This window comes from Aulonocara sp. 'chitande type north' Nkhata Bay, linkage group LG12, assembly GCF_057382095.1.
Source record: "Aulonocara sp. 'chitande type north' Nkhata Bay isolate Kocher_YH1m ecotype deep benthic linkage group LG12, A_spYH_male_GT1.1, whole genome shotgun sequence".
NCBI classification, from domain to species: Eukaryota; Metazoa; Chordata; class Actinopteri; order Cichliformes; family Cichlidae; genus Aulonocara; species Aulonocara sp. 'chitande type north' Nkhata Bay.
Window position 1 is genome coordinate 13,474,203 of NC_141355.1, and position 23,109 is coordinate 13,497,311.

Sequence of the window (23,109 nt, forward strand, 5' to 3'; positions counted from 1 at the left end):
ACCATGACCCAATGTTCCCGCACTGCGGGCTAAGCTAATAACTGTTAAATGGGGCCAGTGCACAGCTCTCTGTTATACAGTGAAGACCATAATGCTAGCAGACTGACATTTAAATAAGCCAAAAATAAAAATAAAAAATATGCCACAGCCCCACAGTGCTACAGAATCATTTTGCCATCTGCTGTCTGCCATGTCAGACACACAAGATGATTTATATACTGAAAGACAGACCCCAGCCTACTCCTGACTGATGTAATATCTGTCAGCTGATTTCTAGTAAAGTCTGCCTACATTTTGTATTCCATGCATGTTTTAATACATGCAAGAAAATCTGCCAAACAACTGAAGGAGGAAAAAAATTCTTGTGACTTCCTCTGTGCGTCATGCAAAATTCATATCATGCACATCAATTATTTATAAGTACTCATCAAGTTTCATCCTCAAAAAGAGATTATATTATATAAATAAAGACCATTAGCAGGTACAAGACCTGCATCTGCATTGACAAGGTACTACTCATACAATTCTTTGGCCAATTTACTGTTTGGTCGATTAGAAAAGCTTTTTTTAAAAAAATAAAAATTAAAAAAAATTAAAAAAAACCCACCTCTGCAAGCTTCATTGCCCAGCACAGCAGTTTAACACAACATTACAGAAGAACGGCTGCAGATGCCAATTACATAAGGATTAAACTGGGGGAGGGTTAACAGGCACAGGCTTTAACAGAATAATACTGCATAACAAATGCTGTCTGCAAGAAGCCTCTATGTGGCTGTGGCTAGCAATCAACAAGAACAAATTCATCAAATTTGGCAATGCCACATAAGCATCCATCCATCCAATATCCAGAGCTGGCGGCCCAAAAGGCCGCTCCCTTGATGTGTGACATCTTCCCCATTCACCACAAAGTCTCTGACTTTCATCTACTACTACAGCTCAGTCCCACATTTCTAAAATTACACTATTAAGGATGAATTACTTTTCTTTCTTTCTTTTTTAATTGAAATGTGCATCTAGTATAAAAATATGGTGTCACCAATAAAACTAAAGCAGTGGCAGATGCTGAAATGATCTGTAACAATACATCAATAGCATTTTTTTGTTCAGCAAAAGCTATAATTATGTTAACCTAAAATATTTTTTGTAGTAGACATTGTTGGGCATTCACCGACACCAATTTTATATCTACACATACATTCAATTGCAATCAGTGACCTCACGCAGTTTAAAAAAAAAAAAAAAAAAAAAAAAAAAGACCAAGAGAAATCTTCTCTGGTAGGTTTCAAAATTAGAGAAATGTGTTCCTCGTGAGGGGATAGACCATATTCATGAAGAAGGCATCCTTACCTTTCACTTCCAGGCTGGAACTCTGAAAGCAAAGAAGGTCGACGACGATGGGGCTGGGTGAGGTGGGGACTGTATTCCCTGCTATGATGAGAGGGGTAGTCAACCAGTCCGACATCCTACAACAGAGACAACAAATCTTATAGAAACTCCATCCTCATTAGAACACCACGTAATGTTAGTGTTAGAAAACCACAAATACCTCCCCCCAAAAAAAGTCTCCTGCCTTGGTTCTCCTGTAATTTCTTATCTTTTATCTTAAGCTCTCTGTCAGTTGGCGATATGTCACACATTCCATCAACTTTCATCGTCCAATGAATATGATGACATAAAGGAGCAGCAGGGTTAAACTAATGGTGGCCTACCTAAAGTCTTGGAACTTCCTGTCATTCAAGTGAAAAAAAAAGCCTTGCAAACACTAAAGGTCAGTGAATGAACTTTTACGTCAGCCAGAGGCCTCTTCTTTCAAGCACAGACAGCTTTGTCGACGATGCGTGGAAGAACATAATCTTGATAATTAGGAGATGTGGTGGAAATCATGCGGAAGGCCTTGATGCCGACTCCATAACAAAAACATGAACTTTCAACTCAAACATCTAATGAGGGGACCATTTTCAGGTTACGGCAGTGTAATCTGGAAAAACACCTATGGGGGTCTTTGGGGTTAAGCCCTTTCCAGTAGATCTGACTAAAATCCTGTTTACCAAATATCCAAGTAGGAACAGCCAAGCCACAACTACAGTTTTCATCTTTCAAATGTTTTTCCCTACAAAACAAAAAGGCAACACAAGTGATCCCATTAAAATCATTGTGTGTAAGGCCCCTTACCGTGTGTGCCCGTTGCAGCTGCAGTGGTAGAGTGGCGGGGTTTGGCAGGTGCCGTGTGTCCACAGTCCTCCGGCCCGGCGGCACAGTCTGGGGATGAGAGGACATGCTGGCACAGCCGCTTCCTCTACAGGCAGGAAGTGGGTGTTGCTGTAGAGCAGATGCTGCACATTATCGGCCGTTTCTTTTAGCCTGCAACCTATGAGAAAAGAAAAGAAAAAAGATTAGATGTTTTGAAAGTTAGGCCAGTGGAATTGCTCTCAACAATAGAATAATCACAAAACTGGCTGTAAGCACAGCTCTTTGATGCTTTCTGGATAGTACATCCAAAAAAAACTAGAGATCTTAGAATGTCATCACATCCCTACCACAGCTGCTCCACCCTTAGTAAAGAAGTGAGAATCCTTGCACCTGCTAGACCCAACCTCTCATTCACAGCCTACTGAATGGCCCACTGTCCACACACGGAGGACTTGCAGACAACACCGGCCAAGACAAGCAACCAGCCAGTAAAAATACTCCAAGCGCGATGGGGTTTTAGGACCAACATAAATAACTCATTTCCAGATAGAGATGTAGGTCTCAGGAGTCAGGCCACTAGATTTTAACTGCAGATGACATTATGTAAACCAGAGTGGTCACATCCACAAGGAGTATGGCATATATGGACCCAAAAAAATAAAAAAAAATTTAAAAAAAAATGGACATACAAGTAAAAACAGCCCTGAGTGCTACCTACAGAATGAGGTATAGGTAGGTCTGTCACATAGGCCTGAAACAACTTTAATTATTAATATAATATATATGTTATCATTATGAACATATATGTGGACCTCAGGCACCTCCTGCAACAAGGAAGGAAGTGAAGAGAATTTGTTACTTAAAGGTAACAGGTGTTAATCACAAGGACAGACATACAGAAGAATAAGTTAAAATTACTTTGCAAGGTAAAGGAAAAAAAGAATCATCTAATGACATGCTAACTGCAATGCAAATGCTCAGAAATGGTGGCAGCATGCAGTACTTGCAATGCACTGGCCGCAACCCTGTAATTGGGTTTAAAACCCCATAAAAAAGAGGGAATAACTGCCCTGTCCTCATTACAGCGACCATGCAAATTATAGCAGATGTTGGAAAACATATTTGCAATATAAAAATTAAAGAAAAAAAAAAAATTATATACATACATACATACATACATACATACATACATACATACATACATACATACATACATACATACATACATACATACATACATACATACATACATATGAAATTTGTTTCTCAATGGGATGGATGGATACACTTATAGTCTTATTTGTGAGATTTCACTCTCCACATGATGTTCACCGTCATTCTCAGGCACACTTACAAGCCTGCTTTGCTAGTAGTAGTAGTAGTGGATGGACTAGTGCCTGCGACATGTGTCCCTGTGACTTCTGCCAGCAGAGAAATTAGGCCTCCTGCCATTTCTGCAGGGCTTTGGCTAATGACGCCTCCCTCTCATAGCTCATGTTTCAGTGCTGTGTGTGGCGCACAACAAGAGGCATGGTGAAATATGGGCACTCAACAGGGGTACTGATCGAAATCTTGACAAGATAGCAAAGTGCTTTAAGTGCACTGCAATTTTGTAAACTGAATGGGAAAGCCACTGTCACTGAGCCAAACGCTCAAAACAAGTCCAAATGCATTTCACTGCTCGACGACAAGATAGGACACAGAGTAGTTTCTTACTTTAGTCTAAAAAACGCTATGCAAAAACACTTAACAACAAACATAAGTAGTTATTAAACATATGAAATAAGCAATACCAACTATGTATTCATACTTTAATATGCAACAATGTTTAGTGATTTGATAAATTAATGACTATTAGAACAGAAACTACAAACACATTATCTTGTTTCATTTGGTTACTTCCCAATTTTATTGATGACACACATATGAAAGACATGCCCTATATCCTATGTGGAACCCTCCATTTCCAATACTGCATTAACAAATCGAGCCTTAACTACTGCTACTGGCTGTTAACTGAGCAGCAGTACTTAATTTCTTTAGTGCTGGAATATTAATTTGAGTAATAGAAAGAAGCACTTTGCCTACACTGAGATTAGTCTAATTTTAGATTTAAATTATTAAAGAATAGATAATAAGGAAAACTAATATGCTGTTTGGCTCTACAACGAAAAATTAATGTTCACTATTTTACGGAAAGTGGCAACGATATTGTGCTGGGCTGCTCCAGAAAAGCTGGCAGGTTAGCAAGTAATGGCAGACAAACATTAAAAACTACAGTCAATCACTGCAATCTGCAAGCAACCAAATGAATCACTTGGTGCAGCAATAGATTTAATCCAGCAACAGCCAGAAGCCTTCAGTAACCGCTGCCAGCCAGTCGGGGAATACATGTTGTTCCCTAGCAGCCGGTGGTTGTATCACATTCAATATGGCGAACAACTCTTGAGTATTGTGGCCATGACGTCACATGACAAACCGCAACTACTGGCTATAGTTCCTCATAGTGAGCTCCTTTCAAGTCTCTCAGCTGGGACAGGCTGAGTAATAATCTTTGCAACTGGTAATAAAGTAGAACTTTTTATAGCACAATGAACCAGAGACCAAATCACAGCACTACTTTGGGCAGAGTACTATTGTGCCAGTCTCCATTGTCTGACTATGATTTTGAGTCTTTTTTCCCCAGCACAAAGAGGGGCACTATCTACCCTTCCTTCCTGTTCAACTGTCACAAACACAAAGTGTCACTTGATTTCAGTTACGCAAAGGGCTCTATTACGAAAGGCTGAACATGGCTCTGACTGTAAGAAACAGAGGAGCTCTGTAAACATAGGCTCATAGAGGCCACAAGATGGGAAAACACTGCTCAGAGTCTCACACCAACTAGAGACTGTGCCTTTGTGTCTCGCAGTCTAAACTGTGGCTTCAAATATTTTCACAAAACTAGTGCACACTCATTGTTTGGTCAGACAGACTTGAGTAAACAGACCACAGAGGGAAAGTCCTTTAGCAGAAACCCTTAAATAATTTAAGACACTATTACTGTATTGACATAATGTGTACTATTCAAAATAAAAGGTCAAAAAAAAGAGGCCAGAAAGACTTAAACGGGGTGAGATGAGCCTACCCACGCAGAAACCTCTCTTTGATGACTGTCGTGTTCAGAGAGATTCCCCTGAGAAGTGAGAAAACAAGTCTGCAGGCCGTCACAAGATCGGCTAGGGCTGCTCGATTATGGCAAAAATGATAATCACGATTATTTTCACTGAAATTGAGATCACGATTATTTGACGATATTTATTTAACCCTTTAAGACCTACCATAGAACCAAGTCCACCAGAGCTTATATTATTATTTTTTTTACATGTTGTAGCGCCATTTGTGGGAGCATTTCAAGTTGCTATACATCAATACAACTGTTATAGCCCATATTTTAATAATATGTATGCATTAAGTGCATAGTAATTACATAAATTGCAAAAAAGTGCAATAAACTACAAAAAAAATTGAAAATCGCTTTTGTTTTGTTTACATATATTTCTACTTGGAGAAATTTAAGAGGTTTATCCCTCAAAACTTTAAATACAATAAAGTTGCAAAAAAAATAGTTTCCCACCACAGGAAATTTATTTTGAGTGTCTTCATAGTTTTATTTTGGAGATACAGCAATTTTTATATACTGCAGGAAAAACAAAAAACAATCCTATGATGCAAATTTGCAAAGAAAACAGCATGTGCATCATTTTACTGTGGGAAGTGTTACGAACAGCTGATAGGAACGGCAAAGCATGTTTCTGGAATATTATGTTTTTGTTCCTGCAAGCGCTTTTTATGCAATTTTTGCAAAGCTATATGTGGAACGAAACCGTGACCTAGGACAAGCTGATGGCATCAGATGTAAGTACAACTCCTCCGGTTTCATATGCAAAACAAATTATTGCGCTAGCTTACACGGTTCAGGTTCTACAGGGATTTAACAATAGTTACGCAAAACGGAGCGTGCTGCTCTGACCGGCTTTAAAGGGTTAACAATAACTTTAAAAAAATAATATAAAATAGTGTGCAACACCACTGAAGTTTTTTTTTTTTTTTTTTTAAACTCTTTTCAACCAACGGCAGTCACTCTCCAAATAACTTCTGCTTAGCTTTCCAAGCTTCCCTCGGGTCCTCTTAATCAGCGGTCTCCACCCTTTTTTGCGCCACGGACTGGTTTATGCCCGACAATATTTTCACAGACGGCCTTTAAGGTGTCGCGGATAAATGAGGGAGGGGCTAATAATCGGCTCAGTCATTTTTAATGATCGTTGAAAGCCCAGATCGTAATCGTGATTAAAATTCGATTAATTGAGCAGCCCTAAGATCGGCAGAGAACAAAAAACCTCAATCAAGATGAGAGAACCAACACAATGAGTGATCTTTGACATCCACTCTGAAGCGAAAGGGGCCTTCCAGGCGACGGGCTAAACACATGCACTGGCACTGCTACAGACACCCACAGGCAAGTCGTTGGCTTGCTTCCAATGCTGCAAATGAACTCAGTCACCTCACTCTCTCGCTCTAGCGTGCCTTCCTTCCCCACTCTCTTTTTACTCTCTTCTTTTCCACATAGTAGAGTGGGCCTCAACCTTCAGCAGTGCAAGCCAATATTTCATCCTCTTACCCCCACACACCCCACCCTCCCTCTCCATTTTAGGAATGGCTTTGGAAATACTAGCACAGAGCACACAGACGGCTTGCAGTCTTCAAGTGGAGCAGAAGGCAGACTTCAAACAACAGTTTCATTCTACTGATATAAACAGTTATTCAAATCTCGGTGTGCTCAGACTTTGTAGCTTGAGCACAATTGATTGTCCTCATTCCTGAGAAAATTAAAGGATTTTTTTATATACATGATTGTGAATACTAAAATAGAAGCAAACAACTATTTGCCATGTAAAGATACAGCGCTGTAATTGTATCCTTAGCAGAGACCTAGTAAGCTCACTACCAGCTCCATATGTTTATTCTGAACTGAAGTAGCTTTGCATGATTTACAGTTCAAGGTAATCTGTGTTTATCCTAAACTGGGTCTTAGTGTATCCCCTCAGTTCATCCACCATCTCAAACAGGCCATTTTAGCTCCCTTACCCCTTCCTTTATGCCAACTTTCTTGTGATTGGCTGCCACTTGTAAACAACAAGTAGGTGAGGCTGTTATACTCACTACCCGGCTCAGACACCCAGAGAGTGCCTCTCTGGGACCTTCCTGTATTTTAAAGAGATGCGAGTGAAAGCAGCATTCATCTAAGTGACAGGAAAAATGTGGCCACTAGGGCTGTGCGATATGACCAAAATCTCATATCCCGATAGATGTCTTCTATCGTTCCGATAACTAAATAAATCACAAAAATGTTACATCTTCTGAAAATTCTGTGAATCCAAATTAGATGCTGTACTGTCATTTTTGTTAATTTTAAACCAATTCGATTACCATTACACAGTAGATTCTCTTACACATTAACCTAAAAAAACAAAAAAACAAAAACAACCTTGTGCTTCCCTGACGTCCTGATTAGAAGCTTCAAAACCATTTTATCTACATGGCAGAAGATTTCTTACAGGTACTGAAAGCACACTCTCCTACAGTCTTGGTAAACTCCTGTATTAACATTTACAAGTGGTGTAAGCTTGTGTTTCAACGGGACTTTAACCTGAGTGTGTCCATGTATTTTTTCGGTCTTTACCAGTCTGCAGCTGATCCAGTGAGAGGAGAAAAACCAGTCTGTTCACACATCTTTGCACTTCCTGTGTCTTTATATAGCACCAAATGGTTATTGGCAAAATACATTTCAGATGTACGAACTGCCCAGACATATCAGGTGATCTGAGACAGGTCTGGTTAATGTCACTGGACACCCTTAACATCTTGTGGTAGTCATAACATGATTTCATATTTTTCAACTCTGGTGCTCTTATTTTTTATTTTTATTTTTTTTGGCAGGGGGGACCTGCAGTCTTATAGCTAAATCTGGAGAAACTTTAGCATAGTCTTGCACATTCATGCAGCTCTACTCCAACATTTTTCCTCATTCCCCATCCACAGAAATTTAACACAGAAACAGAGCCCTTGCAATTAATCCACTGAAGCCTAACAATTAGGCCCAAATAGATCTTTTAAGGTCAAAAGACATAAAGAAGGTCAATGCCCATCCTAAGATGATACAGTGGAAATCATTACACTATTTCCAAGTGAGCTCACCAACTTCGTTTTATATTTAAAGACAAAAAAAGGTTTCTCTTGACACTGATGTTTCCCAGACATGACTTTGCCTTGTTTCACTGTTTAAATAATTCATTCTGATCGGCCCGTGTCATGAACAGAAACGCCAAGACGAAGACGTACTACAAAAAGTAAAATGAAAAGAAAAAGAGAGAAGGTGATTGTAAATACCTTTCAGTTAATCTCAGAACAAAAACACTTAAAAGATCCAAACCAAAGTGCACCAGCATTTCTAGTGCCAGGCTGAAATATCAAAACAATGACGACAAGGTAGACTGCTGCCATTAAAAAGTAGGATGACGACATAAAAATCAATGCTGTAAAGAGGTCATGATGCAAGAAATATCTTATTGTAAGTACATGTTTAATCTAAGACAGCCATAAAAAAATTTTTTTTAAAAAGAACACAGGCACGATTTGTGCCAACAGACAACCCGTGTGATATGCGATGATCAGCGGCATCTGGCCAATGAAGAGGGTATTTGCCTGGTGTGCTAATGCATTAATTAAATATGAGAGCTGGAGACTCAGGCTGGTGCGGTTCTCATTAGTTAGACAATCACTGGTGTTGCTTTCATAAGGTGACAAGTACTACATCAGTAGGCTTTCAATTATTCTTAGGCAGCACGAGGAACAGCGCGCCTGTGAAAAATATTCCCTCTTTTCCGCAACAGTGGACTCACCCAAACTTATTAATAACTGCTAGGTTTTTATTAGGAATTTTACATTTACTTAACTACTGCTCCAAACTATTAGACACCACGTCAAAGCAGTCACCAGTGTGGCTTAAATTGTCAAAAACAGATTTCTTGTGTGTTCAGCATTTAGGCTTTGAAATGTGCATCAGAATTGGCATATCTCAATATGTTTGGACTAGTAATGAATATGGGGATATGAAGATATATCCATCTATCACTAACACCCAGACCACCACGTATGTGAAGCCCTCCTATGTCATCAAAACAGAAAGACTGCTCAGAGTTTTCAGCTTGAAATAAGGTTAAACTTACACTAATGTTGGCTTTCTGTGTCTATTTTAAAAAGCGCTGTGAACAAAAAGGCTAAGAGGTGAAGTATACTTCGCACACTGTGGCAAATTTGGTTAATTTAGAGATAACATACAAAGATGTCAACATTCAAATGTCTGAAAATCAGGCCGGAATCTGCATTTTATTTTTGAATGTACTCGATCTTAATCTGGCAATAGGTGCAAGGATGCTAGAAGCTTTCCTAATGATAACACTGCTAGCTGCCACATAGGAAAGCAGTTACCCTAGTTACCCAAACACTGCAGCCTACCCCTGCTTGACTTTCACAAAGGAAATCTGCGGTCACAACACACAGTCAGCAACTGAAGACATTGTGCAAAAAGTGTGAACACCCACAGTCAACTTTGACACAGCTGTAATTTGCCTGATAGAAAGAGGTACAATGACCCTTAACCACAGCCTGTCAGACCTTTCATTTTAAATCTGACGGAACAGCACTGCCTATCACACTAACAGCAGCATGATTAGAAACAAAGACACCTGCAGCCATGAGACATGAGTAAAAAAAGAAAAAAAAAATAACAACAAAGCTATTTCAGATGCCGTGACTGAAAATGAAAGTGGAAGTATTCAAGTATAAACAGCACAGGAAGCTTCACTGATATGACTCTTAATAGGTAAAATAACCAATGTAATGCTACCCAAATAAGGTCCTTTAAAACACAAACCTACTGTGCCATTTAGTTTGACAAGAAAAGTAGAAAAATAATGCTTGCCATACAATGCAATACGATTCTTAAAAGCCTTGATATTCTGTGCACTGAAAAGAAATGTGTCAAACGTAGGTCACCTAATTTGTTGCATATGCATCACATATATTTTACACTTATTAACATTAATGCTGCTTAGATGTCTATTTCAGGCTGTAGTGCCAGTACTGTGTTCTCATAAGAAAAGCCAATTACAGAACTCTCATAAATCTTAAAACATTTAGATTTGGTGGGTATTAGGGTTCAGTATTGCTGCCAATTTAGGGTTGGACCCTAGCCCAAAAGCTAAGTGAAGCACTAGATTTGCTAGGTTTGCTACAGAGAACCATCAGGGAAGTCATCCCTGAGAGCTGTTTGAAAGTACGTACCCCTTTTCCAAAGGTAAAACTTAGGTTTGAAACCATGTTAGTAGTTTAGCTTTGGGAGATGCTCTGCTACACACCTTTAAGGGAAACCTCTATGAGACTGGTATGCTGAAGCTATTAGTATAAAGGTGTAGTTAAAAAAAAAACAACAAAAAAAACCCACTATGATTCACCTACTGTTATACCCACAGTAAACAACCAAAAGAAAAATATATAACTACTCAGAATAATCCACTAGGATAGCTGTATCAGACATAAGGTAAAAAGAATGTGAAGAAGAAGAAAAAATGCATTTGTATTTTGCAATAAACTACACGCATCATTGTCACCATTTCAACACAGACTTTAAAATGGACTAATCTGACAGGAAAGGACTAGCCAGGAGGTGGTGAGAGACTAACAGAACCAGCGATTGGCTGTCCTGAACCTCCAGATGTGGTCATCCAGCTGTGTCTATGGTGTACAGTAGAGCCATTATTGGATTTCCTGCCTGTTCCCTCGCTACTGGCCGCTTCAGCGACATTGTGTGAAATTACATAAGGCTCGCCCTGCCCCCTCCCTGCTGCCCAGTGTAGAACACAGGCCTTCACACACTGCCAACTATGACTCCCTGTAATCATGCAAGCAAAGCCACTCAACCAAAACACTCTTGAGGATCTAAAAGATACTCCCCTCCTGCTCACTCACACATGCTGACGCCAGGGAAGCAAAATTTACGTAATTTCTCTGGTAACTCCATTATGAAGAATCAACAAAAATCTTAATAAGTGCCTAAGAATGAGTTTACGGGAATACGCCTACATACAAAACAAATGAAAATGAAAGTGTGTGTGTGTGATAGATAGATATATATATATAAAAATAAAAGCAACTTGGATCTCTATGACTATTTCTCCCCTTGTAAAGCAACTAAATACATGGTAGTTGGATATCTGTATGGCTTCTTTGACTGACAGGTGTGCTAGGAAAGGCCACGAAAACCAATGTCTGTCCCTCTCCTCTGACAATTCAAGCTACTGCACTGGACTGCTGCCCTGCATGTGTAGCATTTTAATAGTCTTGTAGCACTAATTAGCAGCTTTTTTGTCTTTAAAAGTGAAGCTCACTAACCAAGCTAAAGTCTAGTTTTGAACCCTCAAGATTGGCATTTCTGCTGTCGCCATCTTGGTTTCAAAATTCAGATGTGACAGGCAGGGGAGGGTTTGATTGTGAAACCACTTGCTGGCTGGTTGACGGCTTGTGAAGCAGAAGTCACGACCCAATAAGTAAACCACAAATAATTCTACTCTTCAAAACAGTGTGACCAAGATTTACAAGATAAACCCAATTTTTAATACGACCCCAAATGAGAGACTGAGACCATAAACTCAGCAGGAAATCGTTTACTAAGTCAAATACGAAAGCTTTTCCTCGTATACTTCCATAGAAACACACGTCTTTTTGCAACCACAGCTATCACCATCTGGTGGCATTCAGATAGAAAATAGGCCAAAGGCACTTCAAATTTGGCTTGATGTTTCCTACCTGGAAGCTATGTAAAGCCATGTTTTAGTTTGTATATTGACAAAGCTAAATGGTTACATCTTCTGCTAAGTGTTTGCATTATGTCCGAGATATAAAGGTACTTTCTTTCGCTTCCGACTGTTGTATTATCACATGCATTCTGGATTTTATCAGCCAAAACTGGCCTATCGAGGATATTCAATGGTAAGTAGGTAAGTAAAACCACTGGAAACAACTCAAGTTCTCTATCACAGTGCTAAATTATATTGTTCATTTATTCTTTGAGCATACTTGTAAAATTAACAGTTATGCAAATGCACTACAAGTGAGGCAAATCCAAAAATCTGAACTAAATAATATAAATTCAAGTTGTCTAGATAAACCTTATTCATTCAGGTCAGAAATGTCAAAAAATGCACAACAATACTCCAACTCCGCCTTCATAACTTGTCTGGTAAAGTTCACAAAGTAAAGATAAGGAATTGTTCATGTAACAGTTTACATTTTATGCAGAAATTGTTGTACGGCCATTACTGTTAGAGTACAAAATATCATTTATCTGTTACTGACACACAAAGTTATTTCCCAGCTGTGTGGGACATGATAACATGAAGCTTTAACTTATGAATCTCCCTTTATTCTCCATTGGCTCTTTAAAGTCCACCTGACATTCAGCTCTCAATTCTAAGCAGCAGGAAATAAAACTGAGGAGTGCACTTGTCTGCTGAGCTGACCTACGTCCCCTGCACTGCTGCTTAATTATTCAAGAACTTTGAAATGTTCTTCAGTATGGCAGCATGCAACCCGAGTGCCTTTTTGCCCCTCATGATAGCAGCTTCATAGAACTTCCAGTTGTGCATGACAAGGTGTCTATGCATGTACACTGACATCGTGCATGTATTGCCAAATACTAAAGTCCATACATGCCTCCAGTATTGACACAGATGGCACAAACAATACACCGCTCCCAAATATGACACACAAGCTTGAATTAATTACAGTCAGGGAACCATTTAAGCAGGGAATAAATCCAAACATTACAAAGCAAAGACCAGATGTCATATCAACAGCTTGATGTACAGGCACATTCAAAAGGACTAATTTGTTCCAAACTGCACTGTCATGGATCCAAGGTACATGTCAAGACAGGAGTTCAGTCCTCTCACACAAGCACACGCAATCAGTAATTACACTTTCATACCTCTCACTTCTACAGTGGAATACAGCTGATATGTGTTCACCAACTCTCAGCTTGGCTAACTAACATCCTTTAATGGGGGAAAAAAAAAAAAAAAAAACAAATAACAACGCTGTAACACACTCTTAGTAGAAAACTTGGGCTAATCAGAGAGGCAAATGCAACACTACCCACACTGGTAGCCTACACACAAACAAGAAAAATGCCCTTTACCATGCTGTCATCTGTGTTGCGTAAGAGAGTCAAGTGAATCACTTACCACAGAGCCATTTCTAATCTTTGCTAATCCGCTGTCTGGCTCTCTTTTATAGCGTTTAAATATGGGTGACTGGTTTTAATAGCAAGAATATTTCATAGCTAGGGAAATCAAAACAGAACACCTTATGAATAATAAATGACTACCTTCTAATAACAGCATCCAAACACAGGTGTATCACAAGAGGTTTTGAGATGGTGTTTTACAACACAATAAGAAGTGCTAAGTATCTTTTCTGACCATTTAATTATCTTCATAATTGTATCGATGAAACAAAAAAAGAGTAAATTAAGTAGCTCAACATTAAACATTTGATCATATTCTCTCGTATTTAAAACGCAGTCATGTCTAATCTTCAAAGTCACCAACTAAAAGAGAAACTCATGACATTTAATAAAAAGGAGCAAGCTAACCTAAAAAGGAAAAGATACAACGATTCCTGTAATAGATCATTGTAACAAAAGGAAGTGAAGTTTGGTGCTCAAAAAAAAAAAAAAAAAAAAAAAAATTCTTGTTACTAACCTAAGATTCAAGTGTTTTACGATAAAGCATGGGCTTATAAAACGTGTTCTTCCACATACCAAAAAACCCCACTAGAAATGCATACTGCCACAACATGAATACAAACAATAGTAGCAGTTTAGACTGCTGTTTATACAGTTTTTGTAATTGACAGGAACAGGTAGTGCATTAACGCAGTGATAGAGCGCCATATCAACTGTCAACATCATCTACAGCCTATATACCACAAAATTATTCTGGAAGTACTTTGTATGTAACACAAACACACAAAAGCCAAACAGCCAAAAAATAAGGTATTGTTTAAAACCCTGATAGACTACTTTACAATAAAGGTCAACATGAACACCCTAAAGAGTGTAAAAAAAATAATAAATGTCTACTATAACAAGATAGGCAATCAGTTTTCAATGTTTATACATGAGGAATTTTACAGGTTACTTCTCAAGCAACACAAATTCCTGATTGAAGAATAGATCTCCCGTTTTTAAACTTTGCAAGGTGATGGACACAGAATCGGTCTGACCTCCATACCCTTTCAATCCCTAGGCCAGCAGACAGAACATGCCCAACCTCCTCCTCTCTATAACTGCCTAAATGTTAAAATTAGATTACTTAGATGATTAGGGCAGAAATCTGAAGCTGCAGGATAACCAATATCAGAGACATTTTCTTTGAACAACACATCACAACAAGTTTTTCCATTTGCAATCACAAAAAATAAAAAAATTAAAAAAAAATAGCACAGCTGCCTAACTTCGGCCCCCCCCCATGTAGCCACTAGAGCTGGGGTGGTACCATTGTCCAGTTCAATAGCACTTAGATTGTAATCTGAAGCAGAGCAACAGACCAGCTGTGCTTGATCATAATATTCTATCACACTGAGTCATGCATAACATTCTCCACACACAAAACCTACCAGGTGCAGTCCACTAGTGAGCAAGAAATGCTAGACAGCTGCACTTACTCATCCAGTGAGAAGGAAACTGGGTTGGAGGAGGGAAAGAGCCTGTGAGGCAGTTTTACAGAGACTGCCTCATATTTCTCTCTTAGGTTTCCACATGTAAACTTGAGGGTTCATGAAGTGCACCATGTACTAAACTTGTGTCGTTTCCCTATAATCACTCTGTTTGTGCAGCAGTTAGAGTAAATAAACATTTAATTTGCTGTGTCAAGTGCTAAGTGTTGGAAAAGTCACATCTGCTTGGATTTGCTGCATTATGAGGGTAAGAAACCATGTGAACTTGTGATTTAATTCTCCATCCAACTGGCCTGTATAGCCAAGATTCGGGTAGAGATTTGAATCAAGGCTTTAGCTGATATAAAACAGTGGCTTACAGCCCTGACACACCAAGCAGACAGATGAGTTGGATTGCATGTGGACAAATGTCACCAGATCTAGTAAGCTGTTAACATCTGATTAAGAATGTATATGCATGGTTTGACACTGGCCAACAAAAAGCAAGTACAAGGCAAGTGTTGTTCCCATACCACAAATACCATTTCTAAAATCCAAATAAAATCCTTATAGAGCACTAAGGACACTCAACTGAGTCCGAATCAAGAAAAAATTACATTTGCCTACCTACATACATTCATACATGTCCATGAATACATATCTGTACATTTCTTCATTTTTACAAGGATTGGTCAAGTCTGAAGACATACAGCATATAAAGCTAGCAGTTAGGATGTATATAGACAGACGTTGTTTTGCCTAATATGCCTGCTGTGCTAAATCCACTATCAGAATGTGAAGAAACAACCGCTATGACTTCAGTTCAAAACTTGTGTGCACTGTGCTGAAGAAATATCAACTAAAATTGGACTATAACCAGGCCGTACTTTCCTGTAATTCAAATATGTACCATGAGAAGGAACAGTGAGCCAGTGTAGCATATATTTAACCAGCAAGCCATTAAAAACATTCTTATTTATGATGATAGCATAGGAAAAGGCAAAGCCTTGTAATGAAACGTGGTTAGGGCTGTAAATCTTTTAAACACGCGTCATGATTTGAGTTACAAAAAGGTATTTTGCATAGCTTCACTTGGGTTCACCATCTCCACCATGGTGTTGCCTATTTGCCAAAACACCCAGTTGAGGTGTTTTGGCAAATATTTAATATTTATTTCCCCAAATTAAAAACATGCTTAGGCACTACACCCAAGTCTCAAACATTCATTATATACTTTCTACATCCACAAGTCCACTAGGATCAACTCAGGTTTAGAATTTGATTGCAAAGATCCATGTGGATGTTCATGTTTTTTGTTTGTTTATTTAGGGGGGTAACCATGCAAAATCTATAGAAAATTTACAGTACATTGCAATATCTACGCATGAACAAGTTGACTTCAAAGTAGTATAACAGAACATTAGTTTGTTATCAGGTGTCCAGCTGCCCATGTATGTGTCTGGAGTGTATTCAAGACTGATCTGACAGTTCAAATGTAACAAATGCAAAAAAAGAAAAAAAATGTAATCAAATTTGAGGCAGTCTTTTACTATGCATGTACTGCAAATGCTCACATTACTCTGACTATAACACCATTTTTAACTCATCTAGAATATGATTTTAGTTACAAGAGTTAGATGTGTTGCACATGCTCTTCCTGTATATGGTATATTTTGTTGTTTGTGGAAGATTACCTGCTATATCAGAGGCAGCTAATGGTCACATAAATAAAAAATAAAGAACTTGTGACATTTATTATTATGAAAGAAAGACATTTGGAATTTTAATGGAAATCTTTGATTTATGGCGATGCAATGTGCTTTGTCTTCCCACAAGAATTTACTGTAAGGATTCATCTTTCACAATGAAATAAAATGAAATGAGCAAGAACTTCCCCTTTCCGGTTTCATAACTCTGTTGTGTTTCTTAATAAGAGAAGAAATTGAACTAGCGGTGTAACGGTCTCCCTGAGGCTCCATGCAGAGCACGGGATTATCTCCTGCCCCCATTACCCTTCTGGAAAAGGGGGAGATATCGCCTCACTCAAATTTAACTCTTTACAATCCTGACACTATGCAATACAGACTCCAATTTTGAGGATTCACATCAGAATTAGATTTTTGATTTTGAGTGCATTATGGATTATTAGGAGGTTTAAAAGCTTTTCAGCCTGCCTGATCACACACCAAGTGTCTACAAGTACTATAACTGCTTGTAATATTGAGTGATTTTACATTAATGTACTAAATAAGCTAAACAACCTGCGCAATCAAACATCACACAGAATTTGTACTAGAGGACATTAAATGTCCAGTCCAACCGATTTTAATATGCAGCTGTCCAGAAAAATTGAGGGCTGAAGCTTAGGAAAATGATATTTGTTTCTAATAATACTTAGCTTGAAGCCCCCGAAATAACATATTACGGTGTCATGACGCAGTACCGGCGCAATATTTCCCCCACCCGACCTGCTGCCACAGCCATTACTGTCATTACTTTAACAACAGCGTGGGCTTCAATCCAATACATGAATGTAAATGCAAACAAACAAGGATGACTACATGAATGAGACAATCACAAGATTACATAAAAGCTATGGCGGAGAAACTGAGGGATTGCTTCATCATTACTGGTAACTGCAGGAACATTATTTGTACATTAGCCAACGTTGGTGGTGAAAATGGCATTAAACGAAACAGCTGATTAGCCATTTTCAGTAACAAAACACCCTCCTTGTTGCTATAAAGAGCATGTGTATAAAAATAGCTTCAGTAACACACACACATACATCATAATATCCTAACTACCCATGTGCTCATGTTGCTTATGCTAATTAGCAATGTGGAGCAGTAGGTGGTTAATGGGTGGTTAAACCATGCTAGTGTTGGGGGAGGGGTGGGATCTGATGTATAAATATCAGAGTGAAAAAGAAATGAATCAGAGGGTCTTTCCCTTAATTTATCTTCCAACTATCTTTAGATATTATGGAAATTTGTCCCAATTTGACTTGTGCACTGTACCAGATGTTTAACGGGAAAACTTCCTGCTGATAAAGTTAGATGTTTCAGTTGACAGGAAGTAATCTAAAGCAATCAGTTGTTTAGCATAACCTATCACACAAGCGTTATAAGGCACTGGAATAGCTATAACACATGCAAAATAAATACATGGATTGCATTTAATACTGATTGATTTTGAGTGAAACACATTTCATTCATTTGTGATAAGGCATTGCCTGCTTTACACAAACACACTCATCATATTGTTGTCCAACTCCTTTTTTTGTTGTTGTTTTTTTTAGCTCTGCTTCAAACCTGTGGTCTTACCACAGATCACTATTTTTATCATTGGTGACGTGCATAATCTATGTACTAATGGAAACAGGAAAATGCATTGACTCTTTGGTCATCCGTGATACAGTGCATCAAAGTGGCTTACCAACTTGGTCAAACTATATCCAGGGGAAAACCCCGTTTTATAACCAGAGAGGACAGATCAGTAAATACATCATTTAATCCCAGATATCCAGACAGTTACAGTTTAAGGTTTGCAAGTTTTTAAATATACATTACCATACCACTATGTATGTTCGCAATTGTGTGTTCCCACACGTTTCAAACGTAGGCACATAAAAGTAAGATATGAGACAAAATATGAGTTTGTGTTTCTTAGGGAACAATCACAGCAACACAAATTTCACAAGACAAATGCCTATTATTTGATTGCTGATAATCGGCTTTTATCTACAGTACGTGTTACAAGAGTTGAAGATATACACTATAGAACAAATAACTTTAGAGAACAAGGACACCATCAAGGTGAACGTCCTCCCTAGCATTCAATATTAGGAAAACGTCTTTTAAACTATTTGTAACTCACTACCTTAGGTATCCAACCAAAGTGTTTTCAGTCTTTACAGAATTAACAGGTGTGTCTCAATAGCGATTAACTACTTAGAGCCACCAAAATTAGAATGTTTTTATGACGGACTATCATTACATAGACTGACTGTAGAGACAGGAATGCAGTTTACCGGAGAATACACAGAGGTCCAAAAACCCCAGTCCAACTCCAGCAAGTATACTCACTCAGCAGCAATGTTGAGAAGCCAAACACTAACGCAAACTCCCTTTACTTTTGTTTTTAGAGACTTGACATCAAGCTGCTTACAAAACTACTGCACGCCAAATATAGCTTATCAGCCATCTGACAACAAACCAATTCGTCCCCGCTAAAGCCGATTCAGCGCATTACGTTCACTTCATGTACAACCAGTGTTTACAAACGCAAACCGGGCGCTATTGTGCATAGCCAAGTTAGCAGGCTAAATGACTTAGCTTGAACCCATTTTCTGGTACCGTATAGTAAAAAGTTGACAATCACTAATATTGTCGGATATTGGTCGTGTTGTGTGTGGAATAGCGTCAGTAACGAGTCACCACCAGTGTATGATTAATTCAGCTGAATAAAACTGGCGCTGGCTACTCGGTCATTCTGACAGCTAGCTTGGGAAGCTACCCTGGTTAGCCATTAGCCAGCCTAGCCTAGCCTAGCCATGTAGCACGTGTTCCGGATTTATAAAATAATTAACTAGCTGGGAATAACCAGCCAACTAGCACTACTGTGGCAAGATGGGTAACCAGCTAGTCGAACACCGCGAAAACATTTAATTTCATACAGGTCTGATAGGTCATGTAACTATAGCACAGCATAGAGACTCGAAAAGGTCAATACTGCTGTTTCTCCTCCAAAGAATAGCCGGACCCCGTCATCCAACAGCAGAACAGACGCCCCCCCCCCCCCCCCAAAACCAATGGACACAGCGAGCAATGAAAGCTAACTAACCTTAGCGGCGGGGCAAAAGAAATCATTCGGTGGTGTTATCGCACTGTGACTAACGTCCCAATCCTCGTCACTCGGTCCAATTTCGCTTAAAAGTCTTCTCGCTTCGACTAAACGTCTCTCCCCGGAATTAATCCACATGAAAGAGTAGTTTTCGTTTTCATTTAATCCGCTAGCGGTTTTCGGATACGTCGTGCCTGTTCCTGCACAACACAGTGGTCTAGTACTACTCCCTGAGCTGCTGCTGCTGAGACCATAGCAGGGATGAACCGCCTCTGTCTTTCTCAATAGGTCCATAAGCTCTCTCGCTCCTCCTCTTTACTCAAAGCGCTGCACATTTCCCATGCCCACAGCATATTCAAAATTATAGTAATTTGGCATGACTCATTTTCATTGGTAAATAAAATGTTATGATTAATTTTCCAAATAGATTTGTAGGTGTGCTATTTAGGTGATTAACAAATATATATGTATAAAGCATACACGGTACAGCTGCTTAAATTTCCATCATAATCTAACACACTACAAACAGTCCACAAGAATTTCCATCTTATCCTGGACTTATTGGTACACATTAGACTCAAACGCACTGGCCCTCTCCAGTTACACCCCTCCCTGCTCCTTTATGAACCCAGAGCCTCCAAAAAAAGGGGGGTCAACCCAAGCATTAAAACTCCAGGAAGTCTACATCTGTGCTGCTTGATTCCCATGGAGAAGTACAAGCTGTGAATACACTGACTTAACATTGAAGGATAGTATTCAGGAGATCACAACATGCCATGCTGTGAACTGAGTTGATGACTCTGCTGAAGCCGGTCCCTTGCAAATGATCTGAAACTGCTTTCTCTACTTCACACTGGCTTCTAAAAGTCACCACCCATGCTGCATCTACTTGAGTCACAGAGAGGATTTTGTGGAAAATGTCTGGCTGCCTTGTGGGTTTTTTTTGTTGTTGTTGTTTTTCAATCAGCAGGGCTCATTAAAAAAAAAATCTGCTGAAACGTAATCCTGGTTTTTACAGTCTATGGTAGTAAGTTTCAGTTAATTTTATGATTATTTATTGTGTTATTCCACTTGGACAAGTCCTTGGCAACCTGTATTTGCCATATAACTATCTGGCACACTCCAGCCAGGCTTTATCTCGCCCTAAATTTAAGCAGCAGCCTTTCCTATGATGTCAGTTGGGATTGTTTTTTTTCTTCCTTTCTTCTTTCTTCCCTGTGTTTTTCTTTCTGCTCTGCGGTTTGGGAGACCCCCTCTAACCATCAGTATAACCACCATCTCTTCGTTCAGCCATCACAGAGCAGGAGAGATAACTGTTTATTTCAGCTGGGTTTTTTGGACCCAGCCGTTTGTCTGAACAATCTCTCCCAGATCTGCAATGCCCAATTTATCAGCTTGTTGATAAAGTGCAAATGTTTCTCACTTGCCAGTTTTGATGTCAACAGCTGTGTTTTATCTGCAGCCAGACTCCTCATAATGTTAAACAAAGCTCCAGACAAAGGCCAAATGGACACAACACTCTCTTTGCCTTTCTCTCCAAATTCTCACAACTGATAAATCTGGACAGGGCGCACTTTTTCCTGAATGCAAAGCAAATTCGGCAGCTCACTTTTGGATCCTCTGGGGTATCTTTTCTACAAGTTATTCGTGCAACTAAAGGATTGCTTCAGTAGATCCAGAGCCCACATGAAAGGCACCACCAGGGGTGAGAGCATGAACTAAGCAGACTTTGGAGATTTTAAAGGCAATCAGTTGGCAGATGCACTGCAGACATCCATAATGGCTAGGAAATAAAACATCAACTAAGCACCATCCTGTGATGACATTACAACAGCCACAACTCCATTGAATTCTCAGCCCACATCTTTCTATCACCAGATAAATTTCTGCAAATAAGGAGTGACACATATAACAAATGAATGAACTGTAATGTGCAGTTCTCCTTTCTTTTAGATCAGACCATCAACAGTATGAGCTGACCTGCTTTTTAATCTCAACCGCACACCTGTAAAGTTTTGTATCTTGCACTTGTGTGACATTGTCACGGTGACATCATTTGTACACAGATTGCTTCAGTTGGTGTATCCAGAAGCACATTTTGCATCGCAGGCACACAGAGACACACAAGGTGAAAACAGCAGCAGCATAGAAAGCCTTTTAGAGGTGAGAGGAGGCTGGAGGGAAAATCCTCATCAAAACAGCACTTCTTAAAAGATGGGCCGCCACCCGGAGTCTGCCAGATTAATGGAGCTCCCCTTTCTGAATGATCAGCTTTGATTACAAATTCAAATACTCTCATGCCGCATGGTCCCATCCTTCAAAAACCCGTGGCCGATTAGAAACACATTATTAGACTCTGGCATTTTTATTTTTTTAGTGCATTCATGGGTAGTATTTAAGGAATGTTCACTTAGGCTTAAACTAATTGGATTCAAATACAGTTAATCCGGGAAATGTGTCTGTTCTAATAAATAGAAATAAAAAAAAAATACAAAAAAACATCTCTAATTGAAATCGAGTGTACCATTTCTAATGTGATTTCTAGATGAAGGTGATGGATACTTTGAGGCATGCGTCGCTATTTATATCTCCGGTGTAATTACATGCCAGCTTCTTCCTATTGCTGTGATGTACATTTTTAGCTGAGGCATAATTCATCCTGTCACTGCCGGCATTTATTATTGTCACGACTGGGCTCGAGTCAAACAGCCTGGGAAAATTATCTTTCCCCCCTGGACGCAGGCGCGAGAGAAGAGCCTGATTTTGATGCCACTGTTTGCTTTGTATCATTCACACGTCACTCGTGGTTTTTGCAATTCAGAGCGAGGGCTGAAATGCATTCACAGCCACAGCATTTCACCTAACTGCCTCCTCGCCGCCACAACAAAGACAGCACTGAGAGCAGAAATGGCAGCACCTTCGCTGAAGACTCTAACGACTGCCTGCATTGTTGGAATTCCGGCTTAACTTCCTGAGTCTGTCCACACCTGGCCGACAGCCAGCAAACGCTTTTTTCTCTCTCTCTTTTTTTTTCTTTTCCTGCCTTTTATCAAGATCATGTGTAGACTAAATCTCACTGCTGAGACATAATATGAATCTTTCCAGCCTCGCTCACATGTAATACAAAGTCGGATAGTGCTCTGTGTCTTTGTTACATCATGCATCCATGTAATTTAGCAGCTTTAAAAAAACAAAATCACAGATATTGGTTTGGAGTACAAGTTTAAATCTGTGCAAGGCAGAAATGTGATTTCAACC

At 39.2% G+C, this 23,109-nt stretch overlaps 1 protein-coding gene across 4 annotated transcripts in view; it reads right to left on the reverse strand.

Annotated features, from left to right (window-relative positions):
• ncor2 (nuclear receptor corepressor 2) overlaps nucleotides 1-20,110 on the reverse strand; it is a 91,495-nt gene extending 71,385 nt beyond the window's left edge. For all 4 annotated transcript variants that reach the window (XM_086313626.1, XM_086313625.1, XM_086313624.1 and 1 more), the window contains exons 1-3: nucleotides 19,852-20,110; nucleotides 2,173-2,368; nucleotides 1,348-1,463 (exon numbers count right to left, since the gene is read on the reverse strand). In XM_086313626.1, the coding sequence (XP_086169752.1) occupies nucleotides 1,348-1,463; nucleotides 2,173-2,277 (221 nt within the window). In that variant the 5' untranslated portion in view covers nucleotides 2,278-2,368; nucleotides 19,852-20,110. The remainder of the gene's footprint in view (nucleotides 1-1,347; nucleotides 1,464-2,172; nucleotides 2,369-19,851) is intronic.
• Between the last annotated feature and the right edge of the window lie 2,999 nt (nucleotides 20,111-23,109).